Source organism: Brachypodium distachyon, chromosome 1 (assembly GCF_000005505.3).
Source record: "Brachypodium distachyon strain Bd21 chromosome 1, Brachypodium_distachyon_v3.0, whole genome shotgun sequence".
Classification (NCBI taxonomy): Eukaryota; Viridiplantae; Streptophyta; class Magnoliopsida; order Poales; family Poaceae; genus Brachypodium; species Brachypodium distachyon.
In genome coordinates, this window is record NC_016131.3 from 72325520 (window position 1) to 72347504 (window position 21985).

Sequence of the window (21985 nt, forward strand, 5' to 3'; positions counted from 1 at the left end):
AAATACGTTGTTTTATTCTGCAATTTTATCTGTCACTGCACTAGTACTCTCTCTGTGGCTCTCTGCACATATGATTCGACTTGTCATGCCAGAAGATGTATTGCCAAGAAGAGAAGATCAACAGAACCTGCTACAAGGCAGTGATAGACAGCTGATATAGTGATAGACAACTGATTCATGGCTGCACATGTGGAAAATACGGCTATACTACTGTGTTTTCATTGACTACTGCAGCTCTTGTACAGAATCCATCTGCTTACAGAGCATTTGTCTAAGTATTCCTATATGGCTCTGTTATTGATTAATTGTTGTGTAGTAAGTGTCGATATAATCTCTCTAGTTCATTCAAGTACTAGCTAGCTAGCTAGGTCTTGACATGCGATGATGGTGTAGAAAGAATGCCTAATCATGATCAGCTTAACCCTTACAAAATTATGCTTAGCTTTTTAATCCTCCAAAATATGGTCAAATATACGCCCTTTTGAAGCATTGGTAGAACTCTTTGACTGTATATTTTGTGGAGATAGTTTAATTAGTTGTATATAGTATTTTTTTTCTCCTTTTGTATATTTATGCTTGTCCCTTCAAAGTGGGTGGGGTGATTAAGAACACAACTGTGCGCTCGTGATATTTTTTCTAAATGAATAACGTCAGGACATGTTGGGGCAGAATGAAACATTAAAGACATAACTAAGGAGGAGGTTGGGGCCAATTAAATTGCAAGATTGTAACCAATATAACCATGCAGCCGTGAACTAACCTAGAAAAGGCCCAGTTATTTTCAGCAAGTAGCCGGAATAAATTCATTAGTGTAGAGGCTTAATTTGTACTAGTATCTTTGATCAGCTCATATATGCAATTGAACAGTTCAAAAAGGAAGAATCTTATGCCATCGAACGGAAACAATTCCGAAATTGATCTACGTTCAGAATCATATTATTGGTATGCATGGTCTGTTACTTGTGTGCCAATTCGATCGATCCTCCTAAAGCAATGGAGTAACTGTCCTGTTTACCGAGGGGCTTTATGGGGGACTGGTATTGCTTGGCAAAGTTCCAGTATTTATTTTCAGTTAGTACTAAATACTACTCCGTAAAACTTTATCGAGAAATACATTTCTTCTGAACAGGCCCTAAAAGATGGCACAGTAGATGTTGCAGGACTTCTAATGGAGAGCAAAATGATTAAAGCAATGGTACATTCTATCAACCTGTTTAACTAGCATGTGTAACTGTGTATTTTCTGTATTTTCTCCTTCAAAAAGGAGGTTGACACTGGTTGAGGTGTTTCAAATGGAAGATAATTAAGATACCTTATATCAACCTGTTTAACTCGCTTGAAGTATGTCAACTGAATTCTGTATGAATGTCGAGACGCTGAATACAAATATGGTCACATAGCTAGTTTAAATTGCAAGGAGTATACCATCCTCAAGACCACTATCCGCTACCTTTGAAGTGAGAGTAACCATAAATGCAATTTTCTTATGATGATAAATTCCAAAAAAAATCAAGTGAAAAGTTCTTAAAAAAAACTGTTGTTAGTACTCTACAAACGGTCTTTTTGTTATATTTACAGAGGAGAAACTTTGAGTTAAGACATCAAGGGAAGGTTACTAGAGAGATGGAATATGGCAACCTTACAACACATACATCACAAGAAGCTTAAAACTTGACTTATAATTTGCATCAACCACGAATGCAAACTGCTTGTTTGGACAGAATTTATGTAACCACAATTAGGGAAAAAGGTCGCCATATATAATTTCTATACGGACTGTTCCAGCAGCTAGCTCATGCAAGGACAAGGAGTCAAGGACACATGTTACGTACTCAAAATGTCTTGAGGGCACTCCAAATGTTCTTATCCCCATACCATGCAGCATCTAAAGTTTAGAGTTCCAGTCTGATTCGGGATTGTCATGTTTTACTGTTGGAAGCATCATATGCAAAATTCTTAAAATTGGAGATTATGTGCAAAATTTTGGGGCAGGACCCCGGCACAGTTTATATTTTTATTTTATAATTTCAGAGAGGAATGACCTTTTTTTAGATTCAGAGAGGAATGACTAGGATTTATTTGCAGGGTTCTGAATTTATGCCCGGCCCGTAGGCTGGCTGGACCTGGGTTAAGCTCTTAAATGTGGCCGGACTCGAGCAGGCCTAAAGCCTAGAAGGCCGAAATGCAGCCCGGCAATGCATCCAAGGCCCATTTTCATGGCCTGTCGAGTGAAAACGGGCCTGCACATACGCAGCCACGTATCTTAAGCAGAACGTCTTTAACCCCTAAAAAAAAGCAGAACGTCTATGTTTCCTCGAAAAAAAAGGGCAGAACCTGTATGCTTGGAATTTGGAACGCAGGTTTGCTATAGAAAAGGGAAATCGGAACAGAGGAATTCCAGCAAATACATCCGAGGTCCTACAGAAATCGACATCGTAACAAACGAGACCCAACTTGCAAGATTGATCCTTGCATGCACGGCTCGAAATGAATCACGAGTTCTTGTTGAATCTCGAAACCGACCGAACGTACACATGGAATTCAGGCTTTACAGCTGCCGATGGAGAAGGAGAAACCGTCCGAGGAATACACTCCCCCGGAGGAGCCCGGAGCTGCCTGCAATTAAAGGTGGATTGAACTAGCTTTCCGACACGCCTTCTTCACCGAACACCGATCAACCAAATCACCTGGAGTAGCTGCCTTCCTCCTGCTCGCCGAAGCAGTACACCTCGGCCGCGTGCTGCTGCAGCGACGTGGACCCGTCGGACCCGCCGTAGCACCCGGAGCTCTGCGTCGACTGGTCATGCTCCGCGCCCATCTGCCACCCCTGCCCCTGCTGCTGCTGCAGGAGAAGGTGCCCGCCGGCAGCGGCAGCGGCGGCCATGGCCTGCGTCCTGGCGTGCGCGACCTGGACCTGGAGCGCGGCCACCTGCTGCTGGAGCGCGAAGATGTGCGCGACGCAGCCGTAGACCGGGTCGCGCACCCTGGCCTGGGCCTCGTACGTCACCGTGGCCGCCGCCTCGCTCCGGTCCGCCGGCGGCACCCCGGACAGCAGCTTGGCGGCGTTGCTGGCGCCGAACACCCTGTGGATCGCCGCGAACTGCGACGCCCCGTCCTCGGCGCAGAAGTAGGGCGCGAACACGCACTCCGCGGCGCACTTGCGCCGCAGGAACTTGCACGCCCCACACGGCGACCCCGTCGTCGTCGCCGTTGACGCCATGGCCGTTGGCTTACGATACAGACAGATAGATTATACTGGCTTGGCCTTGCCTGCGATCGACGATCCCCGGCGGCTGGTTGGTTTGGAGCTTTATAGGCTGGAGTTTTATAGAGGATGCATGATGGGGTGACGGCAAGGGCGCCGGGGAGCGAGGGGACAAGGGGAGAGAAGAATGCGCATGATGTACAGGAGAGCGAGGGGCTCGTGTGTGCGGTTTGGGGACACTGGATACTTGAATAGTAGTACCACGACGATTAAAGTCTTCTTACAATGGACAAAAAAGAAGAGAGCTTGAAGCGTTCCTTGCGTATGGGCCTCGATCTCTCGCCATCTCTAGCTGCCTATAGCTTAGCTTCGTTGATTTATTTGCATAATTGATGGCTCACACACACTCCATGAGTAATTATTGGCGAGCTAGTAGATGAATTAGTAATAGTAGCAGTAGACATCTGCTAGCTCGCCATCTGTGAGAACTTTTGCGTCGAGTGGAACTGGATCGGTGATCTTAAAACGCTTTTTTATAGTGAACTGCCACTTTCTGCAGAAACAAACTGATGCCCCGCTGAATTTTTCACATTGACACTGGCGACCAGCATCAGTACTTGCCACTGCATGAGTCTGACTCGTTGTAGGCAAAATTTTCGGACAGCATGCATGTGCTAGAAGGTGGCGTGTAAAACGAGATGATCGAGCTGGACTAAATTAAAGTGGTTCGGTTCGGGACGTAGAGAAAAGAAGCAGGGAAACAGGGACAACAAGGCGCAGCCATGACGAACGCCTTTTGTCGCCGTCGGCCGGGATGCCGCTCACTTTCATCAGGAGCACAAGTGGAGAGAGAGCTTCTCATCATACACATACGTAATTACGTGGGCTCTGCCCTTTTATCTGCTCCGTGTCTGTTTTGTTTATGGCTTCGCCTTCCGTTCGGTACAGCGAAGCTTTGTCCGTTGCACAGAATTCCGGGGGCCTTACTCTATCGACGCAAGTCACGTCTCACGGTCGGCCACCACGCCTTCGAACTAACTGAGCTAATCTTCAGCTCCAAAACCCACTGATGCTCGTTTGGCACTCAGGTGCTGAGGTTTTACCGGCCGTCGGATCAAGATGAAGGTCTCAGTTGATCTTCAGAGCATTGTGTGCAGCTTAATTTGCAAAATTCTACTAGACTCGAGCTTTAGTAGGAAACGAAATGATGGCGATTCATGATTCACGCATCATGCATGATTGGTTGCTCTGATGATCAGGGACACTAGATTGCTGTCCTCAATAGTTAAACATGAATCGGGTTGTTGCAAAGCCCACCTCAAGTGCGCCAGCTCCTAATAATAATTTTATTTCCTTGCACAGCTACTATACCTTTTCTTTTCCCCAATAAACAAAAGTCTACGGAGCCGAATAAAAATACTGTTTGCACGTACACAGACAAAGAACAGGAATTAGTTTGCACGTAACCTGACTTCGTTTTAAATCTATGCGACGACACGGCAACATGCACCACCGTACGTGCAGACGCTTACTTTTGTATCAACGGCTGATAAGATATGTGGAATTATTATGTGCGCGACAGTGCAGTCCTGACTGCCCGTTTTGTCTGCTTCCTCTGATTTATTTTCTGTTCTGTGTGCATGCAAGTTTGCGCCTGTACATACAAATGAGCGAGCATTATTGTTTCATGCAAAGCAAATTATTGTATCATGCAAAGTAAAGAAATAGCAGCGCGTACGTGTACATGTCCTCCATGATGAGGACACACGGGCGAGTTGCGACGGCTACAACTTCCTTTTTTTTTTTGAGGGCACTTCTTTGTGTTGTTTAGAGAGATTGAACAGGTGTGGCCGTGTAGGGTAGTAGGTGAACAAGGAAAGAGAATAAACATTTCTTGATAAAAAAATATAGAGTTGATTTTTTTTGAGAGAGCAATATAGAGTTGATGAACACCACTCAGTTTGAGATACAGAGGAAACAGAGAGCACAAGCCGGGCCAGTGTGAAGTTCTTTCTGAATCTCGTGGGCCTCTTTTGCATGGGCTTATAGAAACAAGGCCAACGCGTCAAGAAAAAACGTGGCCCGGTGTGGCTGTTCTGATCGAATTAGCACTCCAGTACGGAACAAGTAAAGGCGTATGCTTGAAAAACGAAGTGACAGGATGTACACCCATTCGGCCCATTGTCAAACTCGACCTGCTTTATGATCCTCTTCTCCGTAATATGGTCCGGCCCGGCAAACCTGATATGTAGGATGGCCGAGCCCATGGACCAACCCGGGTCCAACAGCGGCGGGCAGGTCAATCTTCGACGAGCTCATGTCGTCGTCGTAGTCCTCCAGCGCCCAGAGCTTCATGGTGTCCGCAGCAAGAAATTGGAATTGGAGTAACAGGACAACGCTGGACGGCTGGAGGGATCTGTCGAACAGGAGGAGCACATCGCATGAATCCGCCAAGCCCTGGACTTCACAGCGCTCGGGGCAATGGAGTTGATGCCTCCTCTTAGTCGGCTTGGAGATAGAGAGGCGTGGTATGAAGATCCTTGTTGTTGTTAGCTCACGACAACTGCAACAGTTGTTCGTGTCATTCTGACGCGACGAGCAGCTCGCGCGGCGGGGCACCGGTGGCAGTGGCGGAGCCAGGATGTCACGAAGACCAGGGCGATGTTCACAGTAGTCTGCAAAGCCCCAGGCCAAATTCAAAATCCTTTAAAAAGTACCAAAGAAAATCTCTTCACGCCCTAGGTCACAGCCCTGGCTGCCTGGGGCTTGTCTCCGTTCCTGACCGGTGGGCCGTGGGGGCGTGTGCTGTGAGGAACGAGGTGTCGGTGGCGGTGCGGCACCACGCCCCGCAGAAAGCTCGGGAGCAGAGCACGGAGGCAGGCAGTAGCCAAAGCCAAGATCTCCCTTGCCACGTCGTTGTCCAGAGAACAATACTCCATCAAAGTTGGTGAACAGGCCCAAGTTTTTTTTAGGATAGCTTACCACATTTGCCACGTGGTGATGAACATGGAAGTTTTATTTTAGAACTTGGACAGTCTTTTTGAAAGGTCGACGAGTCTCGTGGGTCTTTTTACCATGTACCAAGGTTTTGCGTTTGGTTACAAATCAATGTGGAATGTATAGAATGCAATCGAACTGTTTCAGAATTTTGTGTTTCCTGTGGGTTGTGTTTGGTTGTTAAAATAGGATAAAATGTAATGAAACAATTTCAGAGTGTTATATGATTCATGTGTTTGGTTCTTGGAATGAGTAGAAAACTGAAATGAAACCGTGTTCTAAAAAGCCTGAAATGAAACCTTATTCTAAAAAACCCTGAAATGAAACCTTGTTAAAAAACTGAAATGAAACTTTTTTTGCGAGGACAAATGAAACCTTGCTCTGAAAAAAAAACTAAAACGAAACCATATAGTTACTTAGAGGGGAATATTCCTCCAATAACCATATAATAACTTAACAAAGTAAATGAGGAATCATTTGGTCCTAAGTGAAACCGGTGGTTTCTAAAATATAGAAAACTAGGACCGCTTCAGTAGGCACTACACCACACGAATTGGCAGTTACGGCATAATCCATTGTAGCTAGTCATATAACGCGCACACAAGGTAAGTTATTGAGGAAACAACATGTTTGTGGTAAACTTCAAAATTTAGTCCCAATGCATAGCATCTTTAATAATATAACTATGGATTTGTATTTCCAACGATCCAGAAGCCGAGAGGTTTTCCATTCCTTCTTAAGAAAATGGAGCGTTGACAACGCAAGACACTCACGGTAGAAAAATCATATGATTTCAGATTTAGACGCTACAGTAGTGTGCTGATAAGCCGACGTAAAATGTACATTCTTTAGCTTTTCTTTGTATTCAACTAACCCATTTATGAAAGATTCTAAAAATGACTCATTTCTCCAGTAGTTTCTCAAAATAGATACTAGTTTCCGAATGGCATAGTATAAAGATAGAGTATATGTACGCGTTTGTGTATGTACGGTGTTTCTTACGGGGAAAAAAGCTATACTACCAACTGCATTGTACAATGCAAATCTAACATAATGTATACTGCTTAGAAAATATAAATAATTTTTCTTATAATTGAATAAATTCTTGATGTACCCACTACTTCTTTCATGAACCATTTTATGGACAAAAAAATGCTCTAGATATTATTCATATTATAAATTGTCAAATTATGAGCAAAAGTACAGATTGTTGATAACTAATTATATTGTAACTTTGCAGCTAAGAAAACTAATTATAAAAATTCAATTTAAATCGTAAAATCGTTATCACAATGTATGTGGACGTAATAATCAATGAGGTTTGTATTAGTTGCATAAATCAGTATCATTTGACAATTTTTGTTCACTTCAATCATGCAACCTGCTCATATAATTTTCTTAACTTAATTTTTACAACTTTCTCATATAATTTTTACAACGATATTATTAAAATGACTCCAGCTGACACCGAGGTCCGGCATGAAAGGGAGCAACTTCACAATCTACAATAGAAAGTTGACAAAATGAATACTACGTAAGACATTCTTTAATTATTTAAAGGAGCAAAATAAAAGAGATTAATATTGCTCCGCTGGTTATTAAATCCCCATAAGATGCCAAAAGATGGCCCGAAAGACCCAACAAACGGACTTCACACCTGAGTATAAACATTTTTTGTGTTAATAAAAACAACAAAACTCTTGTTATTTTAAAGGGCATGCACCAACCAAGTATATGATTCTTACCTCAGTACGATCACCATACTCATGATAGACCTGCCCAAAAAATTTCAAATACCAAATCGATGAAGGAAATTGGGTTGACTGAGGTATGAGGAGGATTCCTACTGGGACTTGTGCTTTGAACCTACTTGGGGTAAATTTCCAGCCCTATATCTGCCATGTATATAAGGACGAAAGGGATTGCCCAAAATGTCATCGTCTATTATCGTAGTTCCAAAGCATAGAGCTATATTGATGAGTTTTGATCTGTACTCGTTACTCGTAAAATCAATAGAAAAAACGCATGAAGTATGACTTTACCACCAGAGTGAGGGGCCAACCTGGGTATATCGTGTTCACCTAATCTCAAGACCCCGGTAAATCTACGTCGCTGGTAGTTCAACCCTTTGTTAACCACCTCGATGGCATATGCCGTGAAGATACCACGTCACTTTTACACGAGAAATTCATACACTAGGCAAAGTTGCAAAGAATCAAGAGAATCAACTCTAACATGTAACCTATTAAGAAAAAAAAAGTGTTTTTGCAGTACCCCGGTACTCCAAAAATATACCTCGGAGTACCAAGCATATCTAACCGTTGGTACCAAAGGGCAACTTAGTCATTTTGCGGAGGGTAATTTGGTCTTTGCCCTCGTATTGCCCCGATCGCTTCGTCGAGCGCAGCAGCAGTGCCGTCCCTAGCCCGTCGATCGACCGTCATCATCTCCCTCCGCTCACGGGGCGGACAGCCTCTTCTCTGTGCGGTGGAAAGCGCCTCACCGCCGTTCCAATCGATTCGCAACGCCACACGGCCTCGCCGCCCTTCCAATCGAGGCACCGCACGGCCTCCAGTCGTCCGCCGTCAAATCACGGCGTAGTGCCGCCCCCGATGCCGTTCCAAGCGAGGCGCATCGCTGTCTCCAGCCGCCGCCGTGCTATCGAGGCGCAGCGCCGCCTCAGCCGCCACACCACCGTTCGTCGCCCCAGCCCTCGAGCAGCTGTTCGGCCCCAAGCTGCCTCCCGTGTGAGATCAAACCTGCTCCCAGCCGCTGCCATCCAATCGAGCCACCGGCCAAAACCCAACCACGCCAGCGTTCGCCGCCCCTAGGCACGATCTCACGATGCTGCCAGCCCAAATCCTCACTTGATTACGATTTCCTTTTTTTAATTTGAAACCAAAATCCAGTTCAGCACACGAAAGTTCCAAACTAACCTCACGTGATTACGATTTTGCCCTCCAAGTCGAGGTACTCCGGTGTTTTTCGACTCGGTACTCCATAAAATTAAAGATGGAGTACCAAATAATACTAACCACTAGATCGGTCCAAATAAAGGGACTATATTAAATCCGGGGTATCGTAAAAGAGCTTAAAAAAAAACTCTAACATGTACCGTTATTATATTTTCCGCACAAGAGGATGGATACTTCAGTTTGAAGCAGCAGCCCCGTCCACATTGCACATTACAGCTAGGGCAAAGAGGGAGTCTTGGGCAGATAGCGAGGCAGCTGCTAGGCACCAATGCCGGCCGGCCGTGCACAATCTTTTATTCAGATATCGCTGACAACAACAAGCGAAATGCTGGCTGCCAACATATCTCAGCCTCTGTCCCTGTCCCCCACAGGCCAATCTCCGAACACAGAGCCCCTTAATTAGTTGCACTCGCACTTCACCATCTCCATCTTCCATCGTCAAACCTTCGCTCGGATCGATAACTACCAGTTGATCAATCCCCGGCCAACGCCAAACCACTCTTCGAATTTCACATCATCATCGATCGTGGTGGAGTGAGTGGATCGTAGGCTCGTAACCAGGGAGCTACTAGCAACATGGAAGACGCCGAGACCGGGAGATCGCCAGGGGCGGCGCCGGCCATGATGACCTCGTCTTCCCCGGCGCCGGTGCCGGCCGCGTCACGGCGGTACTACGATTGCGTGTTCTGCAAGCGCGGGTTCACCACGGCCCAGGCGCTGGGCGGCCACATGAACGTGCACCGCCGCGACCGCCCCAAGCCGGCCGCCGCCCCCGACATCGACGCGCCCACGGCCACGGGGTGCTACATGGCATACCCCTGGCCCTCGGCGCCCCCGCCGCAGCCACCGATGAGATGTGGCGGCAGCAGCTTCGTGCTCTCCGGGTTGCGCTGCGCAGGGAACAACGCGGAGGTGGCCGTGTGGCCTGCCGCAGCAGCTGCAGCAGGTAGCAGCCCTAGCCCGAGGCCGAGGGAGCTGAGCCTGTTCGGCGCCGACAACGACGACGACGACGGCCATGATGATCACGACTTGCGACTGGGCCTTGGGTGCCATGGGAGCGGGTTACGCTCACCGGAGGAAGGGCCAGAGCCGGAGAGGAATATGCTGGACTTGGAGCTCAGGCTCGGGCCTCGTCCAAGACATTGATCGATCAGTCGCATGCATGGTAGTGCAACTTCACCTTATATGCACTGCATGGTTTTTTGTTTGATGAATATGCACTGCTGCATGCTTGATATTGTCTGTCAGCACTTTAATTTTGCCTGTGTAATTATATGTACTGCATTACATGCCCTGTTAATACGACAATTGCAGACAAGCGTACGTATTATGGATTTATGGCTAGCTTTTTTATATTGTTTGTCACAGCGCTTTAGCACAAAAGTTTTACTGCACGCGGTGTCTCATCCCGTCATTCTATGGACGCTTTGTTGCTGGTGTGCTAGCTAGCTACATGAATTGCTTTGCTGTTTGATCTCGTTATTTGCTATTTTCATCTTGTCCGGCCTGCATGCATGCTTGTTCTCAACCTTACTAAATGGCAGCAAATCTTCGAAACAAACGAATTTCTTACAGTAGTTGTTTACTCATTAAATTGCTATATTTTCGTCTCGTCCTGCATGCATGCTTGTTCTCGACAGTACTAAATGGCCACAAATCTTTGAGATAGAGTATGCTACGAGAATTGTCTTAGATCGAATTTCCGGGCATAAATACTTCATCTTTTGGATTCACAGAGTCATTTCCTTTTTGACATACTAAGTCTCTGTTGGAATCCGGGTTTAATTTACGGAGTCCTCGATCCTGTTTTCATATATAGACTTGCGGACTTGCCTAGCTATATGCACGGTTACAAACATGGGGATACTACTGCAGCCACATGCCCCCAATGCGTGCATGTAATGTTCATCGCAAAAGTTGTACTTGTATATATGTATGCGATGCAGCCGCAAGCCCGCAGTGCATATATTTTTATGTGCAATATCCTCCACAAGAATTACAGATATACCAGTTTCAAAAAGAATTACAGATATATCAAATATATATCTATGTTAAGGAATTGAGCAGTACATGTTTCTAATATGTATAAGTTAGCTTCATTTGTGTTTGCTATGATTGTTTGGGCTGTTTGAACCTGAACCAAACAATCTAAAAATGCATATAACTAAATTCGGGTACAATGTTATCCAAGGCTAGCTTTTCAATGTTGTATTGCTCCGTTATCTTCTGCATGCAGATTGCATAACCCGAAACTTGTTGCTTCGTGTGATTCTTTTTATGATGCATGTCTTTGTTGTTTATCTAAGTGGGGTCTTCTGTTTCCTTAAAACAAATTACGAAAACTCATTCTGGTCTATTTTAATACAGGGATAAAACTTGATATACTTAGTTTTTGATGGTTATCTAGTTTTTGATGGTACTCTCGGCTAGAATATGTTCCCTATGTTTAAAAATCTGATTGGCTGATGATTTAAATTTAGCCCTTTTTCGGAGGCACTTTAGCCTTGAAGTCCATATATTCTTCTCTATCTTGCATATTTAGGTATATGAATCCTTAAGTGTGTATACCGATAGTGCTAGCTAGCCCGTAATATTTCAAGTAATTTTACTGCTGGTACTTTTATAGTTTATTTGACCCCTCTTGTAGCATTGTTTGATTCTCATCACTTGGCCCTCCAGGCTCTGTTTCCTGACTCTACGATTGTTCCCTATATCTTACACACAAAAACACATGTAATGCTTGGTGTCAACTTCTATGTTGGTGGAAAATGGTTTTGGCACATCGATGCACGTATGATTTTCTGAAACTTAACCAATTTTTTTAAGTCCTTAAGAACTAAAGAGAAATATTCATGCAAGTAGGTGATTTGGATCTAATAAATTACGACCGTTTGTGCATGTGGTGCAAAACCACAAACTGGATTTCTGTGCAACAAACTACATAACTTATAGAGTTGTCTTTTGTAGATCACTTCCTTCGTTTCTGAACACTTGTCTTTTTTGAATTTATCTTGGTCGAACTTTTATTTTTATCTCTGACTATGATTTTGAAGTAATAATCAACATCAAATTCATACTATTAAATCTTCACAAAATCATGTTTAATAATGTATGATTGTTTTTCTTTGAAGCAACATGTTTCGAAAGAAATTAATGTTCGCATTATCACATTAGAGACCTTACCAATACTATACTAAATGACAAGTATTTTAAAACAATGAGAGTTAATATTTTTTAATTTATATGCAGTTTGAAAGTGATCAAATACTTTTTAAACCAAAATTTATAGACATGAGTTTCTACCCAAAAACCTTCATGCGTGAACCTTTTCATAATTTAAAAAAATAAAAAAAGTGATTTTTACTAAGCTACAAAATGGGTCTCCATGTTTTAAAATGTAGCTTCGGTTTATTGGTAATATTTTTTTGTTATTGATGATCTTGTTTTTTATTGTGTGCATCTTAAGATAAAGAAGCTAGCCAAGACAAGTGTTCTCTTCCGTTTCTTTTAATTCAACGGTTTTTGTTTTGATCATCTTGATTGATATTTGTGCTACATCAATGGTAGATCGTGTTATATACACATGCCTTGACGATGGGTATGTTTTACGCAACGAAATTAGCAGAACACCTACCCCCGTTGGCAAAACAAATTCTGAAATTATTGCCAAAGGGTTCTTTCGGGTCGACCCCATCGGGCTTGTTTATTTCACCATGCACGGATGGGTTCCGATGATAGCTTCTCCGTTTTGTTCCACGGCAAGACGGTATTCGTTTCGAAAGAGTTGTTCATCCGGAACTTATGATTATGAACCCAGAAAGAATTACCTATGAACAATATCAAATCGATAGCCATATTGTCAAGGAATATGGTACTTTCACAACATATATAGGAGTAGAATTGATTTTCACAAAGCAACCAAGTCTAAAAAAAATAGAAAACTGACGGTCAAACTATCATATTGGAAAAACCGCGTCAGCTCTAAAAGCAAGCACTCCACCCTAAGCTAAGCACTCGCAAAGCATTAATACGGCAGTTGGTCCGACTTCACACGGGCACCACAGCGACAAAGACGGCTTTCGTTTCGTTCCCAGCACCAGGAGAAGCGCACGCGGAGGCCAGAAGCCACTGGAGACTGGAGCGAGCGCCCGGCCCCGGGTTGTCAAGTGTCAACCGGGAAAAAGCCACACGAGACACACAACCCTAACGCCGAACGGAAGCCAAACCAAAGAGAGCACCGGGGAAGAGGAGCCCAGCGGACTGCGGACGGACACCGCACCAAACCAAAGCGACCAGAAAATTCTCTCCTCCTCGCACCAGCGCTGCTCTCCTCCTCTCCCCACCGAAATTCCCCACATCCGCCCCGCCGTCTTCCACCCCGTCCGTCTCCCCCGCCGGCCACCGCCATGCGCATCCGCAGGTACGCCGCGCGCCTGCTCGCCTCCTCGAACCCGGCGTCCGCCGCCGCGTCCTCGCCCCCGCCGCAGCCCGCGGCGCCCTGGTTCCACGCCGCTGCCGATGACTGCGCCATCTGCGAGCGCACCCGCTGCTCCGACTCGGAGGTACCTTTCCCTGCCCCCCCTTCCCCTCTCCCTCTCGCCCCGCTCCGCATTACTCCGCGGCGTGGCGATGCAGGGAACCGCTTCGTTTTGCCTCGGGTTCTAACGGGACGGTTCTGTGTGTTCGGCGGAATTGCAGGGGGCTCCCGACGGGGTGAAGCACAAGGGGCACATTGCCAGACTCACGCCGGAGGGCGAGCTCAAGAGCGATGAGCGCATCGGCGTACCTCGGTCGCCTCCTGTTCCTCCGGAAGGTGCGTGCCGGTGACACGCCACTATTCCATGATTCGCTTTGATAGTTAATTCTAACTTGCTTCTGTTCTGGTTCCGTAAGGAGAAATGTATAAGTTGCTAATGTGCTAAATCCTGTCGTCTCGCTGTTTCAGAAATCATTCCAGCTCACGAATGCAAGGTAGATGACGAACGATCTGCGAGTAAACATGACGCCACACTGGAAGAAGTTGAAATTGGAGCTTCTAGTGTTAGCTCAACTCCTGTTCCTCCGGAAGGTGCGTGCCACGCTGCCATTCTACGGATCACTTTGATAGCTAAATCCTACTAACTTGCTTCTGTTCTGGTTCCTAAGGACAAATGTATAACTTGCTAATGTGCAAAATCCTGTCGTTTTGCTGTTTCAGAAATCATTCCGGCTCATGGATGCAAGATAGATGACGAACGATCTGTGGGTAAACATGACGCCGCGCTGGAAGTTGAAATTGGAGCTTCTGGTGTTAGTTCACCTCGTGTTCCTCCGGAAGGTGTGTGCCACGCTGCCATTCTAGGGATCACTTTGATAGTTAAATCCTGCTAGCTTGCTTCTGTTCTTGTTCTGTAAAGATAAATGTATAACTTGCTAATGCACAAAATCCTGTGGTCTCCTGTTTCAGAAATTATCCCAACTCATGAATGCAAGATCGATGACGAACGATCTGCAAGTAAAGATGGCGTCGCTCTGGAATTTGAAATGGGAGCTTCTGGTGCTAGTAGAGCTGCTGCGAGACCAGATGATATGGGGAAAACTATGCTTGTCAATGAAGCCGTTACTGAGCCAGCAGATACAGGAGGAGCTTTTATTGTTAATGAAGATACTGATGAGCAGGAAGTTGGAGGGACAACTTCTCCTGTGAATGCCTCTGTTACTGAACAGGAGGTTACTGGGGGAGCTTCTCTTGTGAGTGACTCGTTCTCTGAGCCAGAAGTTATACGGGGAGTTTCCTTTGCTAATGAAGCTACTACGAAGCAAGAAGTTTCGGAGATAGTTTCTCTCGTGAGTGAGGCTATAACTGAGCCAGCAGCTATAGTCACTGCATCGGAAGTTATAAGGGGAGCCCCCCTTGATGGCAAAGGCGATGCAGAGCCCGATTTGAAAATGAGAGCTTCTCTCGTGAATGAGTCTGCTTGTAAAATGGATGTTAAGCGGGTATCTTCCCTTGTTTTTGAAGCTGTAACTCATGCAGCACTCCCAGAAAGTGTTTCTCTTGTGAGTGAAGTTGTCACTGAGCCAGGAGTTAATGGAGCTGCTTTCCACGACAATGAAGTTTCAGTGGAACCAGAAGTTGCAGGTGGACCTTCTCTTGTAGATGAATCTACTGAACAGGCAGTAACAGGGAAAACTTGTGCTGTCAAGGAAGTTGCTGCAGAACCAGATGTTGTTGGCGGGGCTTCTGCTTGTAGGGGAGATGGCAATGCTGATTTAAATGAGCAACAGCCTCCTGACTATGATCCAGATATTTCCAGTGTACAGGGTGAAAGTGCAGGAGAGGGTGTCGCCAGCGAAGTGCAGCCTTCTAGAGACCATGAAGCAGATACCATTCGTTCTGTAAACACCAGGAACAGTGAACCTGTTGGAGACAAGAGTCCAACTGGTGAGGAAGTAGCACCGCACGATGACACACCCAGTGTTTCATGTGTATCAGATATTTTAGCTAGAAGCGTTGGGAAATCAGGGAGAACTGATATCATATGTTATGCTAGGCGCAGGGGTAAAAGGAAGCTAAATATTGTGGAGATAAAGAGAAAACAAATTAAAATGGATGATGGTGCCATCTATGATCAAAAGGCGGCACTGGATAGAATTGCTCCTCGCCTGAGTAAAATGCCAACAGCTGGATCTGCAGAAATTAAACTCGCCGACATAAAGAGAGAACTTATAGACAATTCAGCCTCGAGCAAGGGTAAACAGAGGAAGATGCGACCATTTGAATGTGACGTTGAGTATTGCCGCATGACATTCAAAAATAAGGCCGAGCTTTCTCTCCACAAGAAGAACATGTGCACGCTCAAGTCATGTGGCAGACAATTCAGAGCCCACAAGTATCTGAAACGCCACCAGAAGATTCACGATTGTGATACTCCTTACAAGTGCCCATGGGAGGGTTGCAGTATGGCTTTCAAGTGGACATGGGCTCTGGCAGAGCATTTCCAAGTTCATACAGGAGATAAGCCATATAAATGCAAGACGCCTGGGTGTGGCCGGATATATAAGTTTGTTTCGGACTTCACCCGGCATAGGATGAGGTGCAAACCTCAGAGGTAAAAAACTTGCTTAATTTTGAAGAGTTAGGGTAGGAGTAAAGCTTGTGCTTGCTACTGTAGATGGTTTTATTATTTGCTGGAAGTTCCTTCACTGAATTGTTCTGAGTTCTGACAACTTATAGTGGGATTGTTCGTTTCTTTATTGAAGTAAAAATGTTACAATCTTTAGTTTTTAGTTTATAAACGGCGAGCATGTGTTTCATGAACATTGGTGTACATTTCCAAAAACGGATTGATGTTATGCGCATTGTTTCTTCTTTACAGTTGTGATGTCTGTTCTTTTGTTCGTTTTTGGACTATTAGTTCCATGCTTATCCATCTATGGATTTACCTGCCTAAACGTTTGCACCAAACTACAAGATAACCTGTTTATTTTGCCTAGTTGACGACCTAATTTGAGCCATTTAAGGTTATATTCCTGGATATCCAACAAGCCTCCAATCTGTTCAACCATCAACTGTTGTAATGGTTGCACTTCCATTATGAGCTTTGAAAATCTACTGATGTGGCTCTTTATTTTGAAATGATTATTCTGTCCATGAAGAAAAACTACATAAATCAGAAAGCAATGTATGGTATCAACCAAACTGTTAATGACTGCAACTTCTGTAGAATCCGTGCCCTTTCATCTGGTAAAGAGCAGGCACAGGAGATACTTAGATTATTATGCGTTGAAATGTATAGTTAGTTTTATTCTCTAACTGGGGTGTGTGCACTGTTTAAGCTTATGATACTCGAGAGTATAATTAGTTCTATGACTAGTATGTGAACTGTTTTAAGCTTTTGATAATTGCAGCACTTGCAATCCACCCATTTGTTCATGTGTTGCCATTTGTCTATGTGTTGGAAACATGCACCAAATTTGCTTTCAAACATTAATTTGTTATTTTTCTTGTTAGCAATGTACGTAGTAGAAATGTGCATACTATACGTTTTGTTTGCCTTACAATTATTACTTTATTAGTGATCTACTCTACCTGGTTTCTACAGAAAGTCAGGAAGGTAAACTTGGTGCTTTTCGTAGATTCAGCTAGCTTGGGAAAGCAAAACCTGTTTATTTTGCCTAGTTTTCCACTTTGCCATTCAAAGTTACAATGAGAAGTTATTGGAGTTCTAAATCTTGTCCACAGCCCTTGGATCAAAATTAAGGAATTAGACTAATAATTTTGGGACTGTCGAAATGAACAGTATCATAGAGCTGGTGTTTGTTTCATTGGTTTAGATATTCGTGGATGTCCAATAGTAGTTGTTTGATTGTTAACAGCTGTAATGTTTGCACTTTCATGACAGCTTTGAGAATTAAATATCGTGGCCCTCTAATTTAAAGTGCTTCTATGCCCCTAAAAGAAAAACTACATTTATCATAAAGCAATGGATGGTGGTACGAATCAATTGTTGCCGCAACTTCTTTTGAGTCTGTGCCCTTTCATATGGTGAAACACATCTGCACAGGAGCTACATTTATCATTCTCTGACTGCGCTCTGTGCACAGTTTGGCTTTTGATACTACCTGTAGCACCACTTCCAATCAACCGATTTGTTCCTTGTGTTGGGGCTTGCACCAAATTTTCTCTGACACATACATCTGTTCGTTTGTTAGTGATCTATCTGGTGCTTCCAGAGTGTCAGAAAATGCAACTTATAGTGCTTTGGTGGATTTCAACTTCCTTGAAAAATTTAAATCCTATGCTTGCATCTCAGCAGTACATGGGCACAGTGTACGATTTCCTTTGTTGGAAAAATAAATAAATAAAAGGAACGCTTTGATTAATACTCCCTCCATCCAGAAATACAAGGCCAATTTTGGGGATAACAAGAACCAAGGAAAAATCCTCGTGAGTAGTGCTTGGTAGTTATGATTTTTGGTTTTGCCAATGGAAGAGCTGAATTTTCTCTTGTCGTGAGGAGCATTTAAGTTATGCATGCATGCACACCAATCAACAATTATGATATGAGTTACGAGGAGATTTTTGTGCTAGGGATGCGGGAGGGAAGGTAATAAACTAACTCAAGAAGCAAAGTGGCCTTGTATTTTGGAAATCTCAGATTTGGGATTTGGCCTTGCATTTCTGGATGGAGGCAGTATATCTCTGGCAAGAATATAGCTATGTCAAGATTATTTCTTTTTGAGATAATACATGTTGTCATCACGAGAAACCTTATAAAGAGGGCGTATCAATTGAGCTTTAGTTAGGGAGACATGTTATAATGCTAGCTAGTGTCAGGATAGGTAAAGCCGTAAAGGTAAGACATGCGTATATGGCGACTATAGGGGGGGGGGGTCATTTTATACTTGTGAGAGTCAGACACCGATGTGGTTTAATTAGGTTTGGCTGCAACTCATCCAATTGAGAGGGGCGTAATCCTGCTAAGTGGCGGGACCTTGAGCATGATTAAGTTACTCGATGCGGGGTAATCTGAAAATCCATCGACACATGACAAGCTTCCTTTGGGACTTCTCCCGCAGCCAATCCTGGGAGAAAAGTTCCTATCGTGGCCAATCACGAGAGCCAAGAGGGATCACTTCACGATATTTATCACGTCATCGGAAGATCCATTGACACTATGCGAAGGGTATGTCTGGTGGTGGCTAAAGTCTACCCTACCAAAATTTTGGTCATGACCATAACTTTGGTCCTTGTTTGGATGGGAGCAAGTTTTTTGGCAAGCTATTGCCTCACTGCCAACTCTAAATCATTTTTCTTACCAAAACTGGCCAACCCATGGGCACTCAAAACCTTCACCAAAATATTTGTTAGCCAAATATTTCGTATGGCACACATGGGCTCAAACCAAACTTACCCGAACTTCCCGGATGACTCTTCTTTCTGGGGCCAATTGTGACAGAAAGTTTCCTCTCTCAACCAATCGCGGGAGGGACTCTTTGTTCCGTTTGACCTTATTCTTCTATTCTTCTATCTTTCTTCTGCTGGTAGCATTTGGGTTTGGGTATCACTGTGGGATAGCAGCCCCCCATCGAAGCCAATTTTCTCTCTTACAACAGAAGCCCCCTTGACCTGTAGGTGCGTTGATGATGAACACCGTGTGAGTAAAGGTTATGTGGGACTGGAAGTTGCAAGAGGAGCTTCTGTTGTTAATGGAGACACCAGATGATACAGAGGAAACTACGCTTTGACGTAAAGACGCTACTGAGCCGGCAGTTCCAGGAGGAGCTTTTATTGTTAATGAAGATACTGATGAGCAGGAAGTTGGAGGGATAACTTTTTGTTTGAAAGGCTCTGTGACTGAACTGGAGGTTACTAGGGGAAGCTTCTCTTGTGAATGGCTCTGTCACTGAACTGGAGGTTACTGGGGTAGCTTCTGGCGTGAGCGGATTGTTTGCTAAGCCAGAAGTTATAAGGGGAGTTTCTCTTGCTAATGAAGCTGCTACTCAGTGAGAAGTTCCAGGGTGAGTTTCTCTTGTGAGTGAGTCTACAACTGGGCCAACAGCTATACTCACTGCATTGGAAGTTACAATGGGAGCTCCCCTTGATGACGAAGTAGCTGCAGAGCCGAATATTAAATGGTAGCATCTCTTATGAATGAATCTGCTGCTAAAATGGATGTGAAATGGACAGCTTCCCTTTTTTTGAAGCTATGACTCATCCAGGACTTGCAGACAGAGTTCCTCCTTGGAGTGAAGTTGTCACTGAGCCAGGACTTCTCACTGTCACAGGTGGACCTTCATTTACTGAACTAGAAATTACATGGGAATCTTATACTGCTAAGGAAGTTGCTGGCATGGCTTCTTCTTGTAGTGGAGATGGTGATCCTGATTTAAATGGGCCACAGCCTCTGGATTTTGTTCCAAACAATTGCTAATGTGCAGGTTGAAAATGCAGGAGAGGGTGTTGCCAGCAAAATGCAGCCGCCTTACAGGACCATGCAGTTGACGCTATTGGTTCTGTAGATACCACGAACAGTGATCCTGTTAAAGACAAGAGTCTAACTGGTGAGGAAATAGCACGCTCAGTGTTTGTCTGTATCAAATATTTTGCTACAAGCGTTGGTCAATCAGAGATAACTGATATGATATTATATTTTATGCTAGGCGCAGAGGTAAGAGGAAACTGAATATTGTGGAGATAAAGTCAGAAACAAATTGGAATGGATGATGGTGCCATGATGCCATCTATGATCAATGTGAGGAAAAGGCGGTGCTGTACAGGATTGCTCCTTGCATGAGAGCATTGTCAAAAGCTGAACCTGCAAAAATTAAACTTGTGGACATAAAGAGTGAATTTATAGACAAAATTCAATTCAACTTCAAGCAAGGGTAAAAAAGAGGAAGATGCAACAATTTGAATGTGACATAGAATACTGCTGCATGACATTCAATAAAAAAGCCGAAGTTTGTCTGCACACAAAGAACATGTGCACTGTCAAGTCATGTGGTAGACAATTCAGGACCAATAGGTATCTGAGAGACAAATCACAATGATGACACGTCTTACAAGTGCGCATGGGATGGTTGCAGTATGGCTTTCAAGGAAACAGGGGCTCTTGCTGAGCATTTCCAAGTTCATACAGGGAAAGACTATAAATGCAGGATGTCTGGGTGTGGCAAGATATATACGTATGTTTCGTTCACCCGGCATAGGATGAGGTGCAAACCTCAGAGGTAAAATCTTTCTGAATTTTTCAGAGCAAGGGTAGGAGCAAAGCTTGTGTTTGCTTTTGTATATGGTTTTATTATTTGCTGAAGTTATTGTGTTCAATTGTTCTGAGTTCTGACGACTTATGGTGAGATTGTTCGTTTCTTTACTGAAGAAAATGGTTAATAATGCTTTTCTTGAATGTCGGTGTAACATTTCCAGAAGCTGATTGATAAATATCCCTATTGTTTGTTCTTTAAGGTAGTGAATGGTGATATTTGCTCTACACAGTGAATGATATATCAAATACAGGACTAGTAAATACGAAGCTGATTTTTACTTGGTTCAGGAATATTATTTCCATGCATATCCATTTATGGATTTACCTGCCTAAACATTTGGAGCAAAATACAGGATATCCTATTTATTTTACCTAGTTTCAACTTAATTTGAGCCATTCTAAGGTCATACTCCTGAATATTCTTTTGCGTTTTCTTGAGATTTTGTTTTCCTGAATATCCAATTAGCCTGGACATTGTTCAACACTGCTGTAATGTTTGCACTTTCATGACGATCTTTACTCAAATAGTGTGGCCCTTTATTTTTTAATGCTTATTCCGTCCTCGAAGAAAAAACTACATAGATAAGAAAGCATTGGATGGTATCAACATTAATAGTAACTTCTTCTGAACCTGTGCCCTTTCATATGCTAAAGAACAGCTGCACAGGAGCTACTTAGATTATTATCCATTTAGGTGTAGTATAAAGAAAGGCATACATGCTTGATGCTTATAGTTTATTTCTAGTTCCATTCCTTTTCTGCATGCAGAGCGAATACAGATAAAATTTCACAAAATTTATTGCATCTAGATTTTTTTTTAATTTAATGAAAACTAAGAAGTATGCTTTTCAGAACAAAGCTACAGTAGAATATACAACGTAGAAAACACAAGAAACCACACAATTGTTTGCAGAGGTTAAAAGCTATGCGCAACAATCAGGTGATACACAAAGATCCAGGGTTAAAAATAGGGACAGCCCGACTACTTCTTTATTATAGGTCTCTCTTGAAGGGACGAACCCTAGATGCATATGAGAGCGAGACCAGCACCAGTATAG

The 21985-nt window shown here is 43.8% G+C and overlaps 3 protein-coding genes across 10 annotated transcripts; 2 read left to right on the forward strand and 1 right to left on the reverse strand.

Annotated features, from left to right (window-relative positions):
- Nucleotides 1–2342: 2342 nt before the first annotated feature.
- Nucleotides 2343–3501, reverse strand: LOC100825864 (LOB domain-containing protein 29). The gene has a single exon (XM_003558758.4). The coding sequence runs from the start codon at nucleotides 3218–3220 to the stop codon at nucleotides 2684–2686; it is 537 nt and encodes a 178-aa protein (XP_003558806.1). The 5' UTR covers nucleotides 3221–3501; the 3' UTR covers nucleotides 2343–2683.
- A 6252-nt stretch (nucleotides 3502–9753) lies between these two features.
- Nucleotides 9754–10323, forward strand: LOC104582432. Its single transcript, XM_010231969.1, has one exon. The coding sequence runs from the start codon at nucleotides 9754–9756 to the stop codon at nucleotides 10321–10323; it is 570 nt and encodes a 189-aa protein (XP_010230271.1).
- A 3070-nt stretch (nucleotides 10324–13393) lies between these two features.
- On the forward strand, nucleotides 13394–21126 carry LOC100837146. Of its 8 annotated transcripts, XR_002960530.1 has the most exons (8): nucleotides 13397–13739; nucleotides 13876–13990; nucleotides 14123–14245; nucleotides 14375–14494; nucleotides 14624–16268; nucleotides 19295–19947; nucleotides 20114–20223; nucleotides 20323–20346. XR_002960530.1 is itself a non-coding variant. In XM_024455312.1 (7 exons), exons 1-7 carry the CDS (start codon nucleotides 13584–13586, stop codon nucleotides 20343–20345), a joined length of 2286 nt encoding a protein of 761 aa, XP_024311080.1. In that variant the 5' UTR covers nucleotides 13395–13583; the 3' UTR covers nucleotides 20346–21126. The 8 variants fall into 8 exon arrangements, 5 of the variants coding, with proteins under 5 accessions (XP_024311074.1, XP_024311081.1, XP_024311080.1 ...); XM_024455312.1 differs by lacking the exon at nucleotides 19295–19947 and having other exon boundaries at nucleotides 13395–13739; nucleotides 20329–21126; XM_024455311.1 differs by lacking the exon at nucleotides 19295–19947 and having other exon boundaries at nucleotides 13396–13739; nucleotides 20323–21126.
- Nucleotides 21127–21985: the final 859 nt, after the last annotated feature.

Excerpts from the sequence above, each read along its gene's own strand:
- LOC104582432 (XM_010231969.1), top strand. The coding sequence starts at position 9,754 with ATGGAAGACGCCGAGACCGGGAGATCGCCAGGGGCGGCGCCGGCCATG.
- LOC100825864 (XM_003558758.4), bottom strand. The coding sequence starts at position 3,220 with ATGGCGTCAACGGCGACGACGACGGGGTCGCCGTGTGGGGCGTGCAAG.
- LOC100837146 (XM_024455306.1), top strand. The coding sequence starts at position 13,584 with ATGCGCATCCGCAGGTACGCCGCGCGCCTGCTCGCCTCCTCGAACCCG. Across the intron at positions 13,740-13,875 it reads CCCGCTGCTCCGACTCGGAG|GGGGCTCCCGACGGGGTGAA; the intron begins GTACCTTTCCCT and ends GCGGAATTGCAG. Across the intron at positions 16,269-20,113 it reads ATGAGGTGCAAACCTCAGAG|GAGAGGGTGTTGCCAGCAAA; the intron begins GTAAAAAACTTG and ends TTGAAAATGCAG.